Consider the following 20,571-nt stretch of genomic DNA (forward strand, 5'->3'; position numbering starts at 1 on the left):
CTCCGCCGCGGGGGCGTGCCCCGAACCGTCCAATAGAAAGAGATGGAGGGCGGAGCCATCAGCGGAGCTGACGCTCTGATTGGCTAGAGCGTCTGTGTTTTGACGGCTGAAAGGAAGCATCCGGTGGGCGAGTGGGGTTCGCTGATTGGCTGCCGCGTTGCCTAAGAGGGCAGCGCATGCGCAGAGCGGGGTGGGGCGGGCTGACTGGGAGGGAGGTGGTGCGGCGGCCCCGCAGTCTGTCTCGCGCTCACGCAGGGTAACTTCCCCTCCCCACAACACCGGGGTCCTGAGGGGGGGCGTCCGGGGGCCTCCCGCCGGGACCGGGACGGGAGGAGAGGGCGGCCCGGCCCCGCGGGGTGGGCCTCGGGGCGGGAAGGGACGGCCCGGCCCCTCGGCGGGGAGGGGGGAGCGGCGGGAACCCCACCCCTCCACGGGGTGGGGTCACCTGGAGCGCCCCCCGCTGGGGCACCGGGCCCGCCTCCTCTGGCCCTCTCCTCACGGCGGGGTCGGGGGGGGGGCAACCGGGGGGGGACCGGGGGGTGTCGGAGCCTCGTCGTTCTCCCCGCGGGGCGGCAGCGGCGGGCTCTGTGTCCTGCCCCGGGGCCCGCGGGCCTTGGGGCGCCGGTAACGTCGCCTGTCCGTCTCGTCCGGCGGCAGGGCCGCGTTCCGGCGCGCTGAGGCGACCCGGGGCCGCGGCTTTGTGCGTGCGGGGGGCTTTCCTTGTTCTTCGCGGGTCTTTCTCAAAGCCCCTCACTGCTCAGGAGGCACGTGAGGGCTCTGCAGCCGGTTCGCTCGGGTTGTAGTTGTAAACTACACCTGCAAACTGGCACGGCCTGGCGTCGGTGGCGGGATGTCCCGGGCGGCCTCCGTCATCGGGAGTCGGTGGTAGGGGGCTGCAGGGTGTGCAGCCCCGCAGCAGCAGGTTTTTAGTTATTTGTGACAGTATTTTCTGTATTTACATGTTCAATAAGACCTTATGTTGCGCAGCTGTAGAAAGATACCCTGTTAGAACTTAATTTTTGAGAATGCATGCAAACTAATATTAGTCCAGTGATCTCCAAGGTAAAACGACACATAACTGTAACAATATGTGTTCTAAGTTCCATATGCCTTAAAAAAACAGGAAGACAAAAGCAGCCCAAGTGTTGGGTAACTGTTTTGTTCACTTTTTCTTCAGAGCACGCTGGAATTTTCCTACGTGAAGCGCAGTCATGGCAGATCAAGAGTACGTCCTTTGCATGTGGAAGAAGCGATTATGGCCAGCAAAGGTAAAGGAGACGTACAAATGCGGAAGGGTTTGCGGGTGTAACTTGGAATGGAGGAAGCGGAGCAGTAAGAGCTCCAAGTAAAGACTTTAAAAAAGAGTTAATCTGTAGAGATCCTACTACTGCAAGCAGATGCAGTGGAACATCAGCCTGTCCTGTGACGTTCATGTTAAAAAATGTTTTGGTGTCAGATGTGTCCTGTAGACTTGGTCAAGGATTTTAAACGTGTGTTTTTCTCTTGAATGTAGGTTTTGTCCAAAACTGGAGTGGCTAGGAAAACATCCCTTACTGAAGCAAAGGAGACTTTTAAAGTTGAAATACTTGGCTTGAAAGAACAGTTAAGTGCCCTCGTTACTGTCACCGCGTTTGCACTCTCAGACAAAAGATATCCCTTTACCTGAAGATACCTGTGGAATGAGATCACTGATTCACCAAAGGATTGGGTGGCTGACCCGGACCCTGTTGTCTTTTCAGGGCTGGCCCGGTATATCCGCAGGCAGAGTGCTCAGGCGTTCCTCTGTGTTTCGCTTTGGTTTTTTTCCTTAACTTGTGCTGACAAGTGCGGGTTTTGGGGGAAAAAATATCGCAGGTTTATTGCCGGGTGAAAGCGGGGTCACGGCGTTAGTAATGCTGAACGCTGTGATGTTTTCAGTCAGCTTTGTTGCGTTTTCAGGATTTGTGTGAACCGCGCGGATGCTGTACCGCTGGAGGAGGAACAGATAGAAAACATCGCCTCTACCTTAGGTGAGGAGATAAACGTTTGCTGCCGTGTATGCCTCTGAATGTAGAATATGCTGAAAAACTCAGCGTGGTGGATGGCAGTTAGACATTCCGCTTTGGTGTTTATTGAGGGGGGGTTTTGCATTTCTTTTCCCCTGTTTCCATTCTGTCCGTAAAGTTTGAAAATAGACTAAGCACTGTGTTGGAAGGAACGGTGAAGGAGCTTGTGTGTACCTACATCAAAACAAGGCGTTGGAAGCTTGTGCTTTGTGTGTTCCTGCATGCTTTGCCTTAAGAATCACAGATGATTTAAGTGTTAAGTTGCATCTGAAACAAAAAAATACCCTGTAAATAAAATTTCTGGTATCTCGTACACAGAGAAAGCTTATTGCATTTGTTGTGTATCCTTTTTCATCAGATGAAAATCATGATTCGAGCAAGGTCGTGGAAGAACTGAAATATCGCTGTTCTCTTAAAATTGCCCTGGATATTTTGAACCAAAACTCCTCGCCCAGACAAGAACCACCTTCGGAAGAGGGACCAAGTACTCAGTTATCCCAGGGGAGCAGTGCAGGATCGCTCTCCTCTACCCCCTTGCGTCGATGCCGGTCGCTCTGTCACTCGAAGGAAAAGCTGGAGCCTGAGATTTCCAAGAAGAAAAGAGAAGAAAAAAATAACCCCAGCCGGAAGACGGACACAAAAAAACAAGCCCAGAAAGGTTCTTTCCTTTTGGAGGAGAGCGCTAAAGCACATGGAAGTGGAACAGGCCCTTCCAAATGCGATGCAGGGGACCTGCGTGATGCACCGAACTCAGATGGTCAAAACTGCAAATCACCAGAACCGAAACCGCTACCGAGACAGAAAAAAACCAAGCCCGGGTCGTTGACAAAGTCCAAACCAGGAAGTAAAGTCTCCCTTAAGGCCAAGGAAGAGAAAAGTAAGCAAGGAAGTAGAAGGCCAGGGGGTGCAGGATCACCCGTACCGTGTAGGAGTGACTCCCCCGAGGACCAAGCGCAGCCCCTTGCGGAGGAGGGGGCTCCTCTGCCCGTCCCCCCCAGGTCTGGCGCAGCGGTGCCTCTCAGAAGGGTGAGCGTCAGGAGTCAACCCGTGAGGACATTACTGGATTCCTCTTGTAAAAGTGCCTCGGAAGCCTTGGAAGAAAGCATCAGCAGTGAGAGCGAAAGTCTAGCAAAGCAATTAGGTGGAAGAAAAAAGCCAGCGAGCCTAAAGCAGGTTAATGGAGAGCAAGAGATCGGTGCGGCCCCGTCCTCCTACAGAAAGAGGAATTGCGGGAATTACCCCGAATCTTCATCTGGGCCCTCTAACCATGGGACGCTTTCTGATAGCTTCCCTGCCCAGCCTCAAGAGGAGGAAGATAAGAATACTTCACACGTGGCTATGAATAAAATAAAGCAGTTCCAGCTGCCTGACTTTGAGGATGATGAAGGTGGGCATATCTCGCGGGGGAGGGCAAACCATCCCGTTTGGTTGTCGGGTGCTATTGCTTGTCCTGGAACGCCGCCGTGCTTTTGTGAATGTGGTTCCTGAGTTGCTGATCTTAATTCCCTTTGGTTTAAGTTTTGGAGAAGCAAAAAAGGCAATCGCTTTACCACTGACTGAACGCTGGTGTGGCTTTTGGGTTGTCTGGAGTTGTTTAGGGTTTTGCATTGAAAAACTGTACTTTGCAGTAATTCTTACCCTTCACCAGAGGACTTGATAAGTTCACACTTAGGTTTTCTTCTTCACTGCAGCTAGTGTTGAGATGAAACGCCGTTATACAAAGGAACAGGCTGGTACAGGGTCCCAAAACCAGCCTGTTCTTGTCCCTTTCCCTTTTTCATTGTGTATTCAGATTATTTTACCTACCTAAAAAATCGCTATTTTACCTTTCCCTGGGCAGAGGATTGAGAGTGTGTGTGGTGTGGCGGTGACTCTCGCTGCTGCGGGGTCGCTCCCACAGCTGCGTGTTCACCCGGGCTGAAGCCGACACTTTTTTAATCACTGTTGCACGCTTACGAACGCCGGTGCTTGCTGCTCTTGGCAGGGCTGGAATTCGCTGACCCGACTTCAGAGAGAGTTTCCTCGGAGAGTCTCTATCGCCTCTCGGCTCTGGCAGATGAAGAGGAGGAGGATGAAGAACTTCCTAGTATTTTATTACATCAAGGTGAGAGATCGGTGTATGTATATGAGACTTCTTCACCCAAGAGGTTGGTGTGCCCTTCTAGGGTGTGTGTGCTTCTGGTCTGCTGGCAGGCCTCGGTGATGAAACCTGACCTTTCTAGAAAGCGAATCCAGCTTTGCTCAAGCTTGGAATAAAATCCATTTCTCGGATGCCCCAGAAAGGCTTTTTGAAACAGAATGAAATGCAGATCGCTGGGGGACTGGGCGAGGGCCTAGGACTGAACTCTCCGTGTGTTCAGAGCTGCCCGTGCTGCGTTTTGGGGGCGTGGGGGGATGCCTCGTCACCTTAGCTGAAACCTGTAAAAGTTTCAGTGAAAGAAAAAGTAAAAGAAGTGGAACTCCTGAAAGGAGGCTGTGAGAGAGGGCGAGCTGACTCTCTTCTCTTGGGTTTGTTTGTTGTTTTTTTTTTTTAAAAGAAAAATTACTTTTATTTTTCATCACAGAACCGCAGTCGATTGAAGAAGGGAATTTGGTCTGGTGCAAATTGAGAAGGTATCCGTATTGGCCAGCAGTGGTAAGAACAGCTCGCTGCCTTCTCAGAGTGATAGCGCGAGGGGTCTGATAAAGAGCAGCTTCCCGAGTTCTGGGGTGTCTTTTCCCCTTCTTGGCTCGCGTAGAGCTGGAAGCGTTAAAGATCTTCCGGTAGAAGCGTTCAAAGATAACAGAAGTAAATTGACGTATGACAAAAGCGCATTAAAAAGAATATATACGGAAACGTGGTTGATTCTGTTGGAGGGTTCCTGCTGAGCCTTGGTGTCTTGTGTCGCGGCTTAGGGTGGCTGTACCCAGCTAACGAAAGAGGGTGGGTCCTTGTGCTCTAACAAAAACGCTCCGTTGGGGTAACTTGCTACTCTTGCCGCTTTAAACTTAACTTGTGCAGCTTTCTTGAAGGGTGGGCTGTACTAGATAATATTGATGGAAAACGTTGAGGGTCTCCGTGGTTTGGATGCTGATGAGACTCGTCCTTTCAACAGGTGAAGAGCATAAGGCGGAAGCACAAAAAGGCATATGTGCTGTTAATAGAAAGGAATGTAAATGACAAGAGAAAAGGGTAAATGTTGTGGATTCTGATCGCGTTCTGAACTCTGGGTTTCTTCTAGGCAGTTTCCTGTCCTCTCTCCCCGAGGCAGGGCAATTACGCTGTCCGTTAAAGCTAAGGTTGACCTCGGAGGGAGGGACCGTGTGAGGTGAGGGTTTGTGGGTGCGGGCTACGTGCTCTATCGCGACCCGCGGGCCCTCGTGCTGACACCGACGCTTGTGTGAGGAATCAGAAAAGGGCTGGGGACCCAGCTGGTGTTTTTTACGTGTCGTGCCCAAACTTCCTGGAAACACAGGCCTGCCTTTAGTTTTGTTTTAAAACCAGGTACTTCTCGTTTGTTAAAAGATTCCATAGGTTTAACTTACTGTGAAAACCAAAACTAGTAAAACCCGCATTCCTGAACTCCTTATGAAAGCGAATTTTCAGGGAGGTGTAGGATTGCAGTAAATAAACAGAGGTGCAACTCAGCCGCCTCTTCTCCCTAACTGCGTTTCTTTGTTTCATCAAGCTTCTCAATAGCCCTTAAGAATCTGAAGCACTTTGATTGTGAAGAAAGGCAGGACCTCATAGTAAGTACCGGCAGTGGCGGGTAACCGCGAGGGCGCACGTGTGTTGGGAGAAGTGCCGTGGCTCTCACGGCGGGTATCTGGCCCTGCGGGAGGAGCGCGGTGCAGCCGGCTGGTCTGGGTTTGCTCACGGTTCCCTGTTCTCCCTCGCTCTATTCAACAAAGTAATTTAAACATAACTCGAGCTCCACAAAAAGAATAATACGGGAATGGGATCCCCCGCTCTCCATGGCGTGAGGCTGCTGCTGAGAACCCACGTGTTGTGGAAGGCCGGCGGGTGCTTGGGGCTCTCGCTGCGTTTTCACTTGTGGGTTCTCGACGTACAACAAAGCGCTCTCGCGCTGCGTGACAGCGATGGCAGATGCCGAATTTCAGGAGAATGCAGAAAACTGCAAGTAAACTTTGTTTCGTTATCGTTGGCTGTTTCTGTTACCCGGGTGTTAGCGGCCGAGACCTGGAAGCTTCAGCTGGCTGCTCTTCTTCGGACTGAAATGGCTCTTGTTTTGTAGGAACAAGCCAAAGAAGATTATCGCCAGGAAATCGAGTGGTGTATTCGATTGATTTCTGACTATCGGATTAGAATAGGTAAGCAGATGAGTTGGACGATGTCGTTCGTCCCTTCTGATGTACATCAGAAACAAGGCAACGCCAAAACTGTCAGCTTTGTTTCATAGGCTTAATTGAACTGATAAATAACCTTGTTTTGGGCTTTTTAGGCTGCCATTCTTTTACGGGATCCTTCCTGGAATATTTTGCTGCTGATATCAGTGAGTGAATTCATTATCTTTTGTGTTCTTCTCTTCGTGGGTAAGTTTAGCTCTAATGTCGCCACGCGGGTGTGGAATCGGGCTTCAGACCGGGGTGGGGGGACCGTTACAGTTACACACCATCACCGCGCCCTCCAAGGTTGTTTTTTCTCCCACAACAGAAGTTAAATATTGATCGTTAATGACCATCAGGTAACTGGTTACTGCACGTTGGAGAGGGCTCACTGCAGAGCTCCCATCAGAGTTTTAAATCCCTAATCTTTTGGGTTTTTAAGGCAAAATTAAGATTGTGGTGGTGGTGGGTTTTTACCCTCTTTGGTAGGGGAGGAAGAAAAACTTCTCTCTTATCAAGAAAGCCCCTTATTTTATAGTTGTGTATGTCTGTAAGTGAGAAAACCCCTCGTTTTGTATATGTAAGTATGAGCGATTGTGGCTTTTCCTTCAGGCTACCCAGTTAGAAGGGAAAGCTGCCAAGGCTTCGCCCAGATGAGCTTTCCAGATGTGGCCAAGGAGGATGATGAAGACTCTCCATTAGAAACCTCACTTCAGAAGCCCTCCAGGAAACTCCTTCCTGACAGAACAAGAGCCGCTAGAGATAAAGCGAATAAAAAGATAGTGGAGTTCATAGTGAAGACCAAGGGGGCCGAAGAGCATCTTTTGGCTATTCTGAAAAGCAGAAAACAATCCCGCTGGCTGAAGGAGTTCCTCAACTCGAGTCAGTACGTGACCTGCATTGAAACGTATCTGGAGGATGAAGAACAACTGGACCTCGTGGTGAACTACTTGAAGGAAGTCTATCATGAAATAGACACTAAAAATCTGCAGCAAATAAACGGAGATGGAGTGAAATTTATATCGGATGTCCTTTTGCCTGAAGTAAGTAAACGTGAAACAGCGAGAAAAGCACAAGGTAAAGTAAGTAAGTGACAGTGGTGTTGGGTGACTGGAGCTTCCGCCCTGCGGAGCGCTCCCGGGAGCTGCGCCGGCGCGCTCGGCCGGCCTGCCGCCGCCCTGCACCCCCTGCAGCCTAGGGGGCACGAAGCCGCTTCGCTTCTGTGCGAGTCTCCAGCAAGGAATATAAAACCGGGGCAGGAGGCTCCTGAGCCGCCTTCGTGGGCCGCTCATCAGCCAGCAGCTGTGTTGACGTTCCGTGTCGGAGGAAATAAATAGGGCCCTGGCAGCGGTGGCGCGTGCTCCCTGCCGGCGCCGCGGGTGTTGGTGGGCCGGCAGGGCTGGGGTGAGGTGGGAGATGGGAGCAGAGTCCTTAAACACGGAGTTTTAAGCCGTTAGCGCAGAATGGAGCGTGATGTTTTTAAAGGCAGAACGATCGCTTTCTGGTTTATTTTGATTAGGTCTGAAACTCTTCAAAGCTTTGGGTTTGGTTTTTGGGGTTTATTTTTTAACTTGGCAAGGCCTCTCTGGGTTCTTTGGTGTGTTGGGGACGGGTGGTTTGCTTTTACAGCGATGCTTTTAGATACTTACTGTTCTCCAGAACTTTCCTGGGAGAACACGAGTAACTTCTGTAGAAACAAAACTCCTTAATCTGGTTATAAAAACGCTCCCCTGGGAACGTTAAAGGACGGGTTGGAATCCTTGGTGTAAGAACTTGAGTCGCGCAACGAGCGGTTTCCGCCGTTCCCTACGTGACTGAGGAACCTTGTTCCAAAAACGCGCCCGTCTGCTGAGGCAGCTCCAAATCGCTGGTTGTAACTTTTTGTTTCACGAGTATAAATGAACTAAATACTTTCACAGGCCATCATTTATGCGATTTCTGCTGTGGATGACATCGATTACAAGAAGGCTGAAGAGAAATACATAAAAGGACCATCTGTGAGCAAAAGGTATCCTTTTAGTTCCAGAATTCTCTGAATTTTTCTTACTGGTTTTCTGTTTGTACGGAGAGATGTGAGGGCAGGAGAGCGCAGTTCCTCCCTTCTGCGGGGCGAGCTTCCTCCTCGTCTAAGTAACAAAATGATTAAATGTGGGGAGCGTTCCCGCTGAGTTGCAGTAACGCACTGCAAACTCTTTAACACGTTGAGATGACTTTTACTACAGAACTTGGGCGTTTTTCTTTTCAGGGAAAGAGAAATATTTGATGAAGAAATTCTGGAAAGGAAGAAGTGGAAGGCCCATGGAAGACCAAACTAGCACCTGCAGGTGGCGGCTGAGCAGTGGAACCAACCCCCCCCCCCCCAGGTTATCCTGACACTGAGCATGTCATGAAGCAGTGATTTGCATAAAATATCTGATTCTCGCTTTGTAAAATCATGTCTGTATCTGCAACAGATGTAGTCGTTCTAACGCCGCGCTACTGTCGGATATCCTTGTATCTTCAGTCCCTGCAGACTGCAGGTGGTTTGCAGAGCTCCTGGGTATAACACTATGTTTTGTGTGAATTTCCTTGGCCAAAGACCTGACACAGGAAGAGCCGTTGTCCTCGGAAGAACGTGTGCTGGTAAATGATGTGGCTGCGTATTGCCTGATGGCTCCGCAGTGCACGCAGGTTCCCTGTCTGAAAATGCTTCCAGCGCGTCGACTGCGCTTGCTTGACGGGTCTCTCAAAGGGTGGGAAGCAAAAGTCTGTTACGGAACGATGCGACGTGAATGACAAAGGCTTTGGTTTTGCGGATGGGATAACTGTCACATTCGGTGGGGGAGGAATCCAATGTTTGCTTAATCTAAACTCCGTTCACTTTTCCAGTTAAAAGTAAAACCATTCTGAGTGCTGTGACGTCAGGAACGCTTCCCATCGCCTTTGTCTGATTGAAATATCCCGTTTGATCGTGCGTAGGTCCCTCTCCCGGCCTTTGCTGAATGCGTAGCAGATTGTGAACTGCCTTTGGGAGACTCACGGCGTTACCCATATCATTATTATTGAATAGTCAACGGCCCTGTGATGACTATTTCTCTGTATTTTAATGACAGCGTGTTCTACTCACCCAGTAGAAACCAGCATGATCTGAAATTAAGATGTTTAAACTGGGATACGGATCTGTGCTCTGGCTGTAGTGACCGTCTGAATATATTTTAATTACACTTTTAATTATTCTGTACTCTATATTGAGGCTCCACATGCATTTGGAATCCTTATTCTCGTTACCCGAGGGCCACCACAACCACCTCAACCAGGCCCGCGATGGGTATTTAACTGCCCTGTTCTTTATTTTTCACCGAAACCCGGGAGAAGGGAGGATGCCTTTTCCGCGAGGGTATGAAAACGTGAGGCCGAGCGGGTGCCGTTGGCTCCGGAGCCGCGAGCGGCGCTTGCCGAGGGAGCTGTCTTCGGTCACCCGCCGCTGCAGAAGGCTCCGGCGCGAGGCCCCGGGTGCTGCCGCGGGCGCCCTTCCCGCGGTGGCGTGTCCTCGGGCTCCCTCTCCTCTGAAACGGAAACACTCGGGAAACCTCCACATCTCCTCAAAACGGCTTTTGAGCCAGATGTTAGAGGTTACTTGCAGTACGTGTCGCACCTGGAGACCAAATTCAGCCTCGCCGCGTACAGAATTACGTGGTCTTAATTAAAGTTGGATGGCGTCAATCACCAAAGGCTCGGCGTTAGTTTTGTTTGAATGTGCTCATTTATTAAGCTGTGGGCCTTGGTGCGCCCAGGCGGGCGTTTCCTCCCGTTTCAATCAGGTGGACATTATTTTTCTCTATCAGATAAAACCGGATTGTCATATTTGGTCGCTCCGTTTCACGTTGTTAAAGGGAGGGGTGAGTACAAGAAAGCAAACTTACGGTTTTCTGGTCTTGTGCTTTAGTTAAAGCAGGTATTTGCGAGCTTGTCCAACTTCAGTCGATGCACCAGCGTCCGCCTGCGCTGCTGTTTCTCACTAGGGTATTAAAAACGAGATCGCAGCAGCATTCGGGGAGGGGGTGATGCCGTCACCGGCGGCCGGGGGGTGCTGGTTTTGGGGGATTAACGAGGAATGAGGCAGCTTTTGCAGCCCGAGGCGGGAAAAGGAGGAGCTGCCGAAACCCGGGATCGAACCAGGGACCTTTAGATCTTCAGTCTAACGCTCTCCCAACTGAGCTATTTCGGCTGCGCGGAAGCCGCTTGCCCCCCCCCCCCCATCCCGTGACCCCCCCGGTGGGGCCGGCCCGGCGGGGGGGGGAGGGGAGCACCGGGGGGCGGCGGGGCCGCGGGGACACGCGGGGCGCGGGGGGAGGCGCGGGGCGGCCGGTGCCCGCAGCGATCCCGCTGCCCACAGCGGCGGGCGCGGCGGCGGCGGCGGCAGCGCGGTCTCTGTGGCGCAATCGGTTAGCGCGTTCGGCTGTTAACCGAAAGGTTGGTGGTTCGAGCCCACCCAGGGACGGGCCCGTTCGTTTTCCTGCGCGGCCCCGCGGCACTGGGGGGGGTCTCCCGCCCCCCACCGCCGCCGCCTTTTGCCGCGGGCCGGGGCGGGGTCCGGCGGGTGCCCGCGGAACCCCCCCGCGGCGGCCCGCGTTCCCCGCCGGCGCGCTGTAGGCGGCGCACCGGGGCCGCGCCGGGCCCCTTCAGCGGGTGCACCGCGCCCAGAGGTTGCCTGAAGGGCTGCGGGCGAGATGGCGGCGCTGGGCTGTGAGCGGGGCCGGGGCCGGGGCCGGGGCCGGGCTCAGGCTCAGCCCTTTGCGGAGGGACTGAGCTGGGGAGGAAGCCTGAGGGAGGACGGGGCCGGGCCGGGCCGGGGGCTCCGGGGCCCCGGGGGAGGACGGGGGTTCTGGGGGAGGACGGGGCCGGGCCGGGGGCTCCGGGGCCCCAGGGGAGGACGGGGGCTCCGGGGGAGGACGGGGCCGGGCCGGGTGCTCCGGGGCCCCAGGGGAGGACGGGGGCTCCGGGGGAGAGCAGGGGCTCCGGGGCGCGGCAGGGACCGCAGCTCTCCCCGGGGTGACTCTCGCCTGCCGGGCTGGGGGCCCCCGGGGGCCGCGGGGTGTCCCTGTCCCCTCCGGGGCGGGGGTCCCGCGCTGGGCTCTGTCCCGGGTCTCCGGCCGGCGCTGAGCTCTCCGTGCTCTCGTTGCAGGTCTTCGCCTCCCTGGGCGCGGCGTGCTGGCCTGGCGGTGAGGGTCGGGGGGTGCTGGGGGTCCCTGCGGGGGGCAGCCGGGGCGAGGGCACCCCTGAGCCCCGCAGCTGAACGGCGGCTTCCCCCGTGCTAGGGGGCCCCGACGAGCTGGGCTGGGGGGTCGGGGTGGGTGGGAGAGTTGGGTGGTCGCTGGGGTTTCTCTTCTCCAGCTGGGTTTGACCAGGGCGCTTGCGTTCTCTGTTTCTGGGGCTGCTCTGCTCCCCGCGGGGAGAGCAGGGCTGGGGGCTCCTGCGGGGCCGAGGCCGGGGGGCAGCGTGGGGGCTGCACGACCACATCAGGCGGAGGTGCGATGGCTTTTCTTCTTCCCAGGCCCGGTGCCGTGACGTCCGTTCCCACGCAGCTGCTCCATCAGACGCCGGTGGCTGACCACGCTGACAGGTAACGCCCGGGCAGCTTCCTCAGCTGTGTCCTTCCTCCCTTGGGTGGGGGATCCCAAGGGGTGCAGGGGAAGAAACCTTCTGTTTGCTGTAGCTGTGTCTGCATATGCGCGACAGTCTTTTCCTCGCTTCACTTCTTAAAAGCCAGGATTAACTGGCAGGTGGTGTCAGTCTGCGGGCCCTGGAGGTGCCAGGCACCCTCTGTAGTTTGGGGACAGCGAATGGAGGGGCTCTGCCTAAGCAATGAACTCCACGGATTTCCCCACAGCGTGGGGGGGAAAAGCCCCCGTTATGGTCGCGGTCTCCAGGGTTGCAGAGGGTGTGAGGTTGTCCGTAAGCAACGTGCCACAGATTCCTTACGGGATCGCAGCTCCTCGAGGTTAATGATTGTGTTCTGCAGTTACGCTAAATAATTGGAGACTGATACTACTGCGCCGTTTGTCTTCAGCTCTGTCCAAGTCCCGCAAAAGAGCTCGGCTGTTGTCCAGAAAAAATCCTACGTCCCTGCTAGCAAGGGCGAGTATGTTGTCACCAAACTCGATGACCTGATCAACTGGGCGCGAAGGGTGAGTGGCTGAAATTGTCGTGCTCGCTACGGAGAAATGGTATCAAATGCTTTGAGGTGCTGGAGGGAAATGGATTTGAGCCATCTCCTCCTCAGGATAAAAATAGGTTCGAAAATCTCCGCAGGGAAATAGCCAAGTTTCTCGGCCAGAGGTTGGCAGCTGGGGGGCTGTGTGGGAGTGGGAGAGAGGCGCTTGATGTGAGGGTGGTGCAAAGCAGCACCGATGCAGGAACAAGCGAAAGGCGCTTTCTGGTTTTACGTAGCGCTTGCGATGAGCAGCCGCCCTGTGCTGCGGCGAAGGCCGCACAAGTGGCGCTGCCCCGATCCGGCGCGCTCTGGCTTGGCTGAGTTTTGCCTTCTCCGGTCACCGCTGCCCCTGCGCGGGGCTTGAGCTGGCCGCTTCAGCGGTGTGAGATGCAAAGGGGAGCGTCGACGGCTTTGAGCGCGTTCAGCATCTCTGAGGCTGCAAACGCAGCTACGCGTCTTTCCCCGGAGCTGGGGGTTTTGCTCTCCTGTGTGGTGGCAAACACCGTTTTCGTTTGTGATGCTCTGACTAAACTGTCTTGAAACTTTTCTTGTGCTGTTTCCTTTTCTGTCTGATCAACTCTTATTATCTGAGTCACCCGCGAGGGTCTCAGCTCCCACTCTCCGTGTTCTTACCCGTAACCCGCGTCCCTCCCGCTGCAGAGCTCCTTATGGCCGATGACGTTCGGCCTGGCGTGCTGCGCCGTGGAGATGATGCACATGGCGGCTCCTCGCTACGACATGGACCGCTTCGGGGTGGTGTTTCGAGCCAGTCCCCGGCAAGCTGATGTCATGATTGTGGCCGGCACCCTGACGAACAAAATGGCTCCGGCTCTTCGGAAGGTACGGGCTGCGGCGGGTGCCTCGTGCACGGCTGCGTGCGCTGGGCGTGCATGGAAAGCCGTATGAAATGTCTGTGTTCTGCAGGTCTACGACCAGATGCCGGAGCCTCGCTATGTCGTCTCCATGGGGAGGTAAGTGCTGGGACCTCCTTATCGCCTTACGCTGCTTGGGAGAAATCTGGTGTCTCTGCTTGAGGGTGATCTCATCAGTGCTTATAAATATCTGAAGGGCGGGTGTCAGGGGGATGGGGCCGGACTCTTTTCAGCGGTGCCCAACGCCAGGCCAAGGGGCCACGGGCACAAGTTGGAACATGGGAATCTCCACTTAAATATGAGGCAAAACCCCTTCCCTGTGTGGGTGCCAGAGCAGGGGCACAGGCTGCCCAGAGAGGCTGTGGGGTCCCTTCCCTGGAGACATTCACCCCCCGCCTGGTCGCGGCCCTGTGCCCCTGCTCTGGGGGTGCCTGCTCGAGCAGGGGGTTGGATGGGATCATCTCCACAGGCACCTTCCAACCCCCACCAGTCTGTGATCCTGTGAGTGGGGAGAGGAAGGGAGGGGAACCCATTTCTTGTTTGTATTTTCAACCCTTTAAATTATATAAAGAGGCCTTGTTACAAGCGAGACATAAAGACCCTTTGATTAGGGTGAGGAGGGTGATGGATGTCAAGTCACTGTCAACTGCAAAGTCTTCCCAGTGAAAGATTCTGGGGTTTTTGCAGCTCTCAGAGCCTGGGGACTTGTGTATGTCCAGAATCTCAGAATTTGCATTTAGAGGAAAGCTTTCAAAATGCTTCTGCTGTGCAGCGTGAAATCAGAGCTCTGTGGAGCTCCGGCGTGGTAGAACCGCCACCTTGTTCACCTCATGGTGCTGCTGGGGCTGAGAGCGGCCGTTTCTCCAGGGCCTGGAGGGGACAGAACGAGCTCTGGAAACGCTCTGCGCAGGTGTGGCAGAATAAGAAAGGTTTTGCGGTAGGGAGGAAGGACCCTCTGAACATCTGCTTTGCGAGAGTGGTGAAAACAGTTCGGTTTGGTTTGATTCAGCTTGAAGTGTGGCAGCCTGGGAGTGCGGCCTCCGCCTTCCAGCCGGGGCTTGTGAAGAGGCTGAACGGCCACGGCGTAAACCTTTGGCATCCGCTCCGTGCCTTGCAGTGAAATCTGTCCGCGGCTCCTGGCCTGGCAGCACTCGGGCGCCGGGTTCTTGTTCTCCTTTGCCTCTGGTTCATCTTTCCCGGGGGGCTGCTGAGCCGTGTTTAACGAGGCGCTGAAACCCGCCCGTCTCTTGCAGCTGTGCCAACGGCGGGGGTTACTACCACTACTCCTACTCGGTGGTGAGGGGCTGCGACCGCATCGTGCCGGTGGACATCTACGTGCCAGGTAGGAGAGGCGGCCTCCGCGTGCCGCGGCGCTAACCCTGACGGGGGTGAAGTTAATTTTGTGCCGTTCGGGCGGTGCTCGGTATAGTTTTTTTTAAAAGATTTTCCTGTTTCAAACTGCGTTGCTAAAGCTGCAGATGCCTCGGTCGGATCTGCCCCGGGTTGCCGGTGAGCGAGTGGAGTTCTGGTGATGTTACTCGCCAGTAACTGCCGTGTGAAGTGCGGGCTCTAGTTCAGTCAGCCACGTGCTCTCCCGTGAGATACCGCCTTGCTTAAAAGCAAAAGCGTTTCTACGTTTTTATAAAGACCTTTTTGAAAAACACCATCGCTTTTAGTTTCTTTAAGCTAAAGAAGGCCTCTTGCTTTTACGAGCTCTGCAGCCTGGGACGTGCACAAAGCCAGAGGGAAATCACAGCCTGCTTCGGGGTAAAGCCGTGGCTTGTTGGTTCTCCTGGCTACGTTTCAGTGCAGCGAGCAGCCCCGCGGGCTTCCTTTCTCTCTCTCAGGTTGCCCGCCTACTGCTGAAGCTTTGCTGTATGGAATCCTGCAGCTTCAGAAGAAAATCAAACGGGAGAAGAAGATTCAGATCTGGTACAGGAAATAACCTCTTATTTATGGCCTGCCCACTTACTGCCCACCTGGGGCACCTGCTTGCATTCGTACGCACAATAAACCTGGATTCTCACGAGCCTTCCAATAAAACTCTACCTGGTTAAGATGCTCTCCTGTCTTTCATATGTCGCTCTTACCTGAAGTGTTTTAACGCATTTAAAAACGGAATTAAAAAGCAGGAGTTGAATTTGATAACGTTCAGTGTGGTGTTTTCTGGCCTGCGTAGCCTGTGAGGGCAGGGGAAGATTGGAAGTTACCTATCGTGGCATAAATGCCTCGCCAGAAACCTGGGACTTGCTCTTTGGCTTTTTTAGGAGGTTTTGAGACCGAGGCACATCCACGTGAACCCTGAGGTCTCCCTGAGCGCGTCTCTGACCCACCGCCTGCTTTTTGCTTACAATTCCTAGGAAGGATCTAACAAATACTTTGTACCCCTGTGCACAGCAGCCGGAAATTAACTATATTTCTGTAATGTAAGTAAAATATTGATGCTTAAAATCAGAATATGACTAATAAAAACCAGGAGCCTGGTGCTGTGTTCCCCTGGCAGCCCGGGACGAGGAACAGTCGCTGTAGAATTAACACGCGCTTCTGAAAGACAAATTGCTCTGAAACAGCAGTTGTGGATTTCTTTCCGTTTTTTTAATGGATTTTATCCCTTCTGGGTAGAGAGAGGAAACGTCATTTACACGCTATTGGACTGCAAGGAGGTGGTTGGGATCAGGACTTGCTGCAGTGGGAAACTTCACTGGGGAGCTGCTGCAGGAGCAGCCGAAATGCCTCCGACTTCCCCATTTCTCCTGCCTGGTTTAGTTTATTTGGCTCGAAAGCCACCCCATGATTTCTAGAAATGATACAGTTTTTAGAGGAAACGTCTGGCCCGTGAACCCTTTGGCTAAAGGCTCCGAGCTGTGCTCTTGAATTGCAGCTTAACTGAGGTGTTTGGAGAAGAGGGCGAGGCTTGTGTGGGAACCAGCCTCTGGGCAAGCGCAGGGTGGGACCCTCCTCCGCAGAGCCCAGAAGACCCCTCCGGGGCAGGGGCCTCCATCCCCTCGCCGACATCCCCGGTGGGGCAGGGAGTCCCAAGTCCTTTGTCCACGTCTCCTGGAGCCCCCAGACTTCCATCCCAAGCCTCCAGCCATCTCCCACCTCCAGATAAATCAGCTTTGATCTTCTGTCCTTAGCATCAAAGGAGATAAGAGCTTAATTTCTCCTCCTCCCAGTGCACATAACCAGCCTCTCCTCGTCAGTGTTTGCTTCCTGCGGCTTCGGGGCAGCCCCGAGGGACGGTGCCAGGCTGGCGGCGCCCTCAGTGCTTAACGATGGTGGGTGTGATCATCTTGTGGAAGGAGTAGTACCTGCAGGCCTTGGGGGGGACCAGCTCCATCACCGTGGTGCTGATGTTCTCCTCCTTGAAGCCGGCCTCCACCAGGTGCCCTACCTGGGTCTCCTGCGAGAGAGGAGGGGTGGGAAGGAACGGCTATGGTTTGAGCTGCTTGACACGAGCGGAGCCTGGGCCTGTGGGGGCATGGGACAGTGCGAGCAGGCAGGCGCTGGGAGCCCTGTCGTGGGCAGAAACCCCCCGACCTTCCCTCAGACGTTCCCTGCTGAGCCCCAGCTGCTGCGGGTGAGTTAAACGGCCACGGAGTGTTGTGGCGTGTGCTGCTCCACGGCCACGGCGAGCGCCCGGGGATGCAGGAGGCGCACGGGCTGATGGGGCAGCTTTGGGGACCCCGGTGTGGGCTCGGGGTGCCAGGCCCTCCCCAGCCTGGGGAACAACACTCACCTCAAACATCTTCTCGATGTCGGTGTACCTGGTCTTCAGCAGCTCCCCCCAGGAGGTCAGGTTGCAGTAGGTGAGGACCCCGCCCGGCTGCAGCAAGCGGAAGGCATGGTCCTGCAACGGGAATCGAGGGGGGCCTGGCTCAGCACCCAGCACGCCGCCCTCGCCTTGCACAGCACCCCTCGCTCAGCACCCAGCCCCCGCCGAGCCCCCCTCCGAGCCCTCACGTCTCCCCGCAGAGCTGGACGTGGCCGCAGCCCTCCGCCCCCTCCTGCTGCTCCCCTCCGCCGGCCGCGACCGCAGGCACCCAAAGCGCTGCGATGCCACCATCGTGCTGGGGACGTCACGGGGACGTTGGGGTTTTCCAGAGGGCGCTGAGGCCTGGGCGGCAGGGAGGGTGCAGGGACGACGGGGGCTGCAGACCAACACCCAGCTCCTCCTCTGACTCCTGAGCTCCAAAATTCTCCTCTCTGCACTGTGTGCCCCCCATCTCCCCCAAACCCCCCGAGCCGGGAGCTCTGGCCCCCCAACAAAGAGCAGTGGGAGGTGTGGGCACCGTGGGGCCGGGGTGCGGGTGCTGCACCCTGCCTCGTTACCTTGATGAAGGCGAACTGATGCGTGTGCCAGGTCTCCTCCGACAGCGGGTAGGTGTCATACAGGATCCCTGCCCGGGAACATGGGAGAACAACCGTTAGCCGGGAGGGACCACCGAGGCACCGTCGGGGCTCATGTGCTGGGGGGAAAATCCCCCTTCACAGCCTGTTACTATTTTTTCCTCTTTAAATATGCACCTCGTGTTTCTGACCCCCGGACGGCAGCGACGTGCTGCTCCCCAGGACACGGTGCCGCTCCCCGTGGACACCAGCTGCAGCCCATCCCCGCCACCGTGGGAAGGAGCGGGGCTGGGTGCCCACCCGCACCCTGAGCCCTGCCACGGGGACCCCCACCCCGCCGCCCCCTCCCCGGTCCCGCCGGGCTCAGCCACGCGGTGCCTCACCCCTGAAGTGCCCGTCCGGCAGCGTCGGCACCACCTCCTCCCACAGCCCCTTCAGAGGCACGACCTGCGGGTGGGATGGCAGAGCGGTGAGCCCCGGCGGCCCGCGCCCACCGGCACCGCGCAGCGGCACGGCCCGCCCCGCACCTTGCGCGGCTGCGTCCTGGCCCACTCCTCCAGCCGCCGGAAAACTCCCTCGTTGCACTCGATGATCCAATGCTCCTCGATGTCAAACTCCTCCACCTTGGTGGCGGCGATGGCCATGCCGAAGCCCACCTCCAGCACGCGGCCGCCTGGGGATGAGAGAGGGGCTGGGGGGGGGGGGGGCTGGTGCAAGCCCAGCAAACGCAGAGCCCTGGTTTCCCTCTGTCCTGGACCCCCCCCCCCAGTCCCAAATGCTGCCCCACTCTTTCCCCGAATGAGGCTTTTTTTGGGAAAGTGCAGTGCTGCCTGCACGGGGTGAGAAGCCGGGAGCAGCCCCGTGCCCCGACACCCGCTGCCACCCCAGCTGCACCCCGCATTGGTCCTTTGCCCCCCCTTGAACCCCCGCCCGGGCAGCTGCAGTGAGAACAAGCGACCGCTCACAGTGGCGCTGTCGAAACCCTCCACCGGCGTGCGGGGAACGCAGCCCCAAAGCGGCAGGTCCCGGCCAGGCTGTGCTCGGCCCCCACCGGCGGCTGCACCCCCCTCCCCGCAGCCCCAGCCCCTCGTGGGAATGTGTCACCCTGACACGAGAGCACAAGTGCCACCGCGCCCACAGTCGCTGCGTGGGGAGCACCGGCAGCGAGCGGGGTGCGTGCAGTGGCGTCCCCCGGCAGCAATGTGCCCCCCACATTGTTCGCTCAGCGGAAAGCTGCCCCCTCCCCACGCCCGAGCTGCACCCCACGGCACACCCCTGAGCCTGCGGCACCCCTATTACCCCTCGATGCAGCCACGGCCGCCAGCGAGTGCATGTAGGGGGTCTCCCAGCGCTCCATCACCGGCTTCCCCAGGATCTCCAGGTGGGTGTCTGGTGCATCGTAGCCGGCCGCTGCCTTCCGCCAGGCCGCCCTGCAATCCTCGCCCTCCACAAAGATCGGCGGCCGGGCGCTCATGGCTGTGCCGCCGCTGTGGGGAGGAAAGTCCATCGGTGCTGGGGGAGGGAGAGGGCTGCTCGGCTCTTGGCCGGCTTTAAATAGCCAGGGCTGGAGAAATGCTGAGTGTGCATGGCAGGCTGGGGCCCTTCTGGGTGAAAGAGATCCCTTATCGGGAGCTGGGGGGCCCTGCGGGGCAGGCAGGGGCTGGGCAGGAGCAATCGGGGCCCCTCGTGGGAGCGGGGCTGCACTGGGGTGGCTGGGGAGTGCGGGGGACGGGGGGCCCGCTCCTGGGCGGTTGGTGGAACCGTGCACCGTGCTTGTGCGTGGCCGGAGCGGGAGCGACCAGCAGCACGGCGTGGCGGAGCTGGGCTGGATGAGTGCAAATGGGGGGGGCCCACGGAGGAAGGGCTTTTCCCTGGGGGCTGTGCCAGGCGCTGTGCACCGTGCTGTGCTGCGCTCTGGGGCTGTGCTCCGGGGCCGGGCTGTGCTCCGGGGCCATGCACCAGGCTCTGCCCCACACTGCGCCTTGCACCGGGGGTATGCACTGAAGCTGTGCTGCACGCTGTGCCTTGCACTGGGGCTGTGCACGGGGCTGTGCTGCACACTGTGCCGTGCTCTGGGGCCTTGCACCAGGGCCGTGCCATGCTCCAGGGACGTGCACAGGGCCGTGCCCCGCTACAGGGCCATGCCCCAGGCTCTGCCCCACGCGGTGCCTTGCACTGGGGCTGTGCTGCACACTGTGCCGTGCTCTGGGGCCTTGCACCAGGGCCGTGCCATGCTCCAGGGCCGTGCACAGGGCCGTGCCCCGCTACAGGGCCATGCCCCAGGCTCTGCCCCACGCGGTGCCTTGCACTGGGGCTGTGCACTGGGGCTGTGCTGCACACTGTGCCGTGCTCTGGGGCCTTGCACCAGGGCCGTGCCCCGCTACAGGGCCATGCCCCGGGCTCTGCCCCACGCGGTGCCTTGCACTGGGGCTGTGCACTGGGGCTGTGCTGCACACTGTGCCGTGCTCTGGGGCCTTGCACCAGGGCCGTGCCCCGCTACAGGGCCATGCCCCGGGCTCTGCCCCACGCGGTGCCTTGCACTGGGGCTGTGCACTGGGGCTGTGCTGCACACTGTGCCGTGCTCTGGGGCCTTGCACCAGGGCCGTGCCCCGCTACAGGGCCATGCCCCGGGCTCTGCCCCACGCGGTGCCTTGCACTGGGGCTGTGCACTGGGGCTGTGCTGCACACTGTGCCGTGCTCTGGGGCCTTGCACCAGGGCCGTGCCCCGCTACAGGGCCATGCCCCGGGCTCTGCCCCACGCGGTGCCTTGCACTGGGGCTGTGCA

General features: G+C 57.0%; 3 protein-coding genes and 2 non-coding genes across 6 annotated transcripts; 3 read left to right on the forward strand and 2 right to left on the reverse strand.

Moving 5' to 3' along the window:
* The first annotated feature begins 188 nt into the window (after positions 1-188).
* On the forward strand, positions 189-10,081 carry PWWP3A (PWWP domain containing 3A, DNA repair factor). Of its 2 annotated transcripts, none has more exons than XM_064469683.1 (14): positions 189-256; positions 1,178-1,268; positions 1,514-1,602; positions 1,939-2,009; positions 2,404-3,432; positions 4,030-4,149; positions 4,610-4,680; positions 5,141-5,217; positions 5,714-5,774; positions 6,281-6,356; positions 6,488-6,538; positions 6,984-7,414; positions 8,291-8,379; positions 8,617-10,081. In XM_064469683.1, exons 2-14 carry the CDS (start codon positions 1,212-1,214, stop codon positions 8,684-8,686), a joined length of 2,292 nt encoding a protein of 763 aa, XP_064325753.1. In that variant the 5' UTR covers positions 189-256; positions 1,178-1,211; the 3' UTR covers positions 8,687-10,081. The 2 variants fall into 2 exon arrangements, with proteins under 2 accessions (XP_064325753.1, XP_064325754.1); XM_064469684.1 differs by lacking the exon at positions 189-256 and adding an exon at positions 526-796.
* A 424-nt stretch (positions 10,082-10,505) lies between these two features.
* Positions 10,506-10,578, reverse strand: TRNAF-GAA (transfer RNA phenylalanine (anticodon GAA)). The gene has a single exon. It is a non-coding gene; the product is annotated as a tRNA-Phe (tRNA).
* A 199-nt stretch (positions 10,579-10,777) lies between these two features.
* On the forward strand, positions 10,778-10,851 carry TRNAN-GUU (transfer RNA asparagine (anticodon GUU)). The gene has a single exon. It is a non-coding gene; the product is annotated as a tRNA-Asn (tRNA).
* Positions 10,852-10,989: 138 nt separating this feature from the next.
* Positions 10,990-15,493, forward strand: NDUFS7 (NADH:ubiquinone oxidoreductase core subunit S7). Its single transcript, XM_064469720.1, has 8 exons — positions 10,990-11,096; positions 11,536-11,572; positions 11,905-11,973; positions 12,421-12,538; positions 13,225-13,404; positions 13,489-13,535; positions 14,690-14,778; positions 15,284-15,493. The coding sequence occupies exons 1-8, from the start codon at positions 11,081-11,083 to the stop codon at positions 15,379-15,381; spliced, it is 654 nt and encodes a 217-aa protein (XP_064325790.1). The 5' UTR covers positions 10,990-11,080; the 3' UTR covers positions 15,382-15,493.
* A 516-nt stretch (positions 15,494-16,009) lies between these two features.
* GAMT (guanidinoacetate N-methyltransferase) lies at positions 16,010-19,322 on the reverse strand. The gene is made up of 6 exons (XM_064469717.1): positions 19,086-19,322; positions 18,314-18,459; positions 18,170-18,233; positions 17,769-17,836; positions 17,176-17,286; positions 16,010-16,839 (listed from the first exon to the last, which is right to left on the reverse strand). Exons 1-6 carry the CDS (start codon positions 19,291-19,293, stop codon positions 16,699-16,701), a joined length of 738 nt encoding a protein of 245 aa, XP_064325787.1. The 5' UTR covers positions 19,294-19,322; the 3' UTR covers positions 16,010-16,698.
* Positions 19,323-20,571: the final 1,249 nt, after the last annotated feature.

This window comes from Phalacrocorax carbo, chromosome 19, assembly GCF_963921805.1.
Source record: "Phalacrocorax carbo chromosome 19, bPhaCar2.1, whole genome shotgun sequence".
Lineage (NCBI taxonomy): Eukaryota > Metazoa > Chordata > Aves > Suliformes > Phalacrocoracidae > Phalacrocorax > Phalacrocorax carbo.

Excerpts from the sequence above, each read along its gene's own strand:
- PWWP3A (XM_064469683.1), top strand. The coding sequence starts at position 1,212 with ATGGCAGATCAAGAGTACGTCCTTTGCATGTGGAAGAAGCGATTATGG. Across the intron at positions 4,150-4,609 it reads TAGTATTTTATTACATCAAG|AACCGCAGTCGATTGAAGAA; the intron begins GTGAGAGATCGG and ends TTTTCATCACAG. Across the intron at positions 5,218-5,713 it reads GTAAATGACAAGAGAAAAGG|CTTCTCAATAGCCCTTAAGA; the intron begins GTAAATGTTGTG and ends TGTTTCATCAAG.
- NDUFS7 (XM_064469720.1), top strand. Across the intron at positions 11,974-12,420 it reads GTGGCTGACCACGCTGACAG|CTCTGTCCAAGTCCCGCAAA; the intron begins GTAACGCCCGGG and ends GTTTGTCTTCAG. Across the intron at positions 12,539-13,224 it reads TGATCAACTGGGCGCGAAGG|AGCTCCTTATGGCCGATGAC; the intron begins GTGAGTGGCTGA and ends CTCCCGCTGCAG.
- GAMT (XM_064469717.1), bottom strand. The coding sequence starts at position 19,293 with ATGGACTTTCCTCCCCACAGCGGCGGCACAGCCATGAGCGCCCGGCCG. Across the intron at positions 18,460-19,085 it reads GGCCGTGGCTGCATCGAGGG|GCGGCCGCGTGCTGGAGGTG; the intron begins GTAATAGGGGTG and ends TCTCATCCCCAG. Across the intron at positions 17,837-18,169 it reads GCCGGACGGGCACTTCAGGG|GGATCCTGTATGACACCTAC; the intron begins GTGAGGCACCGC and ends GTTCCCGGGCAG.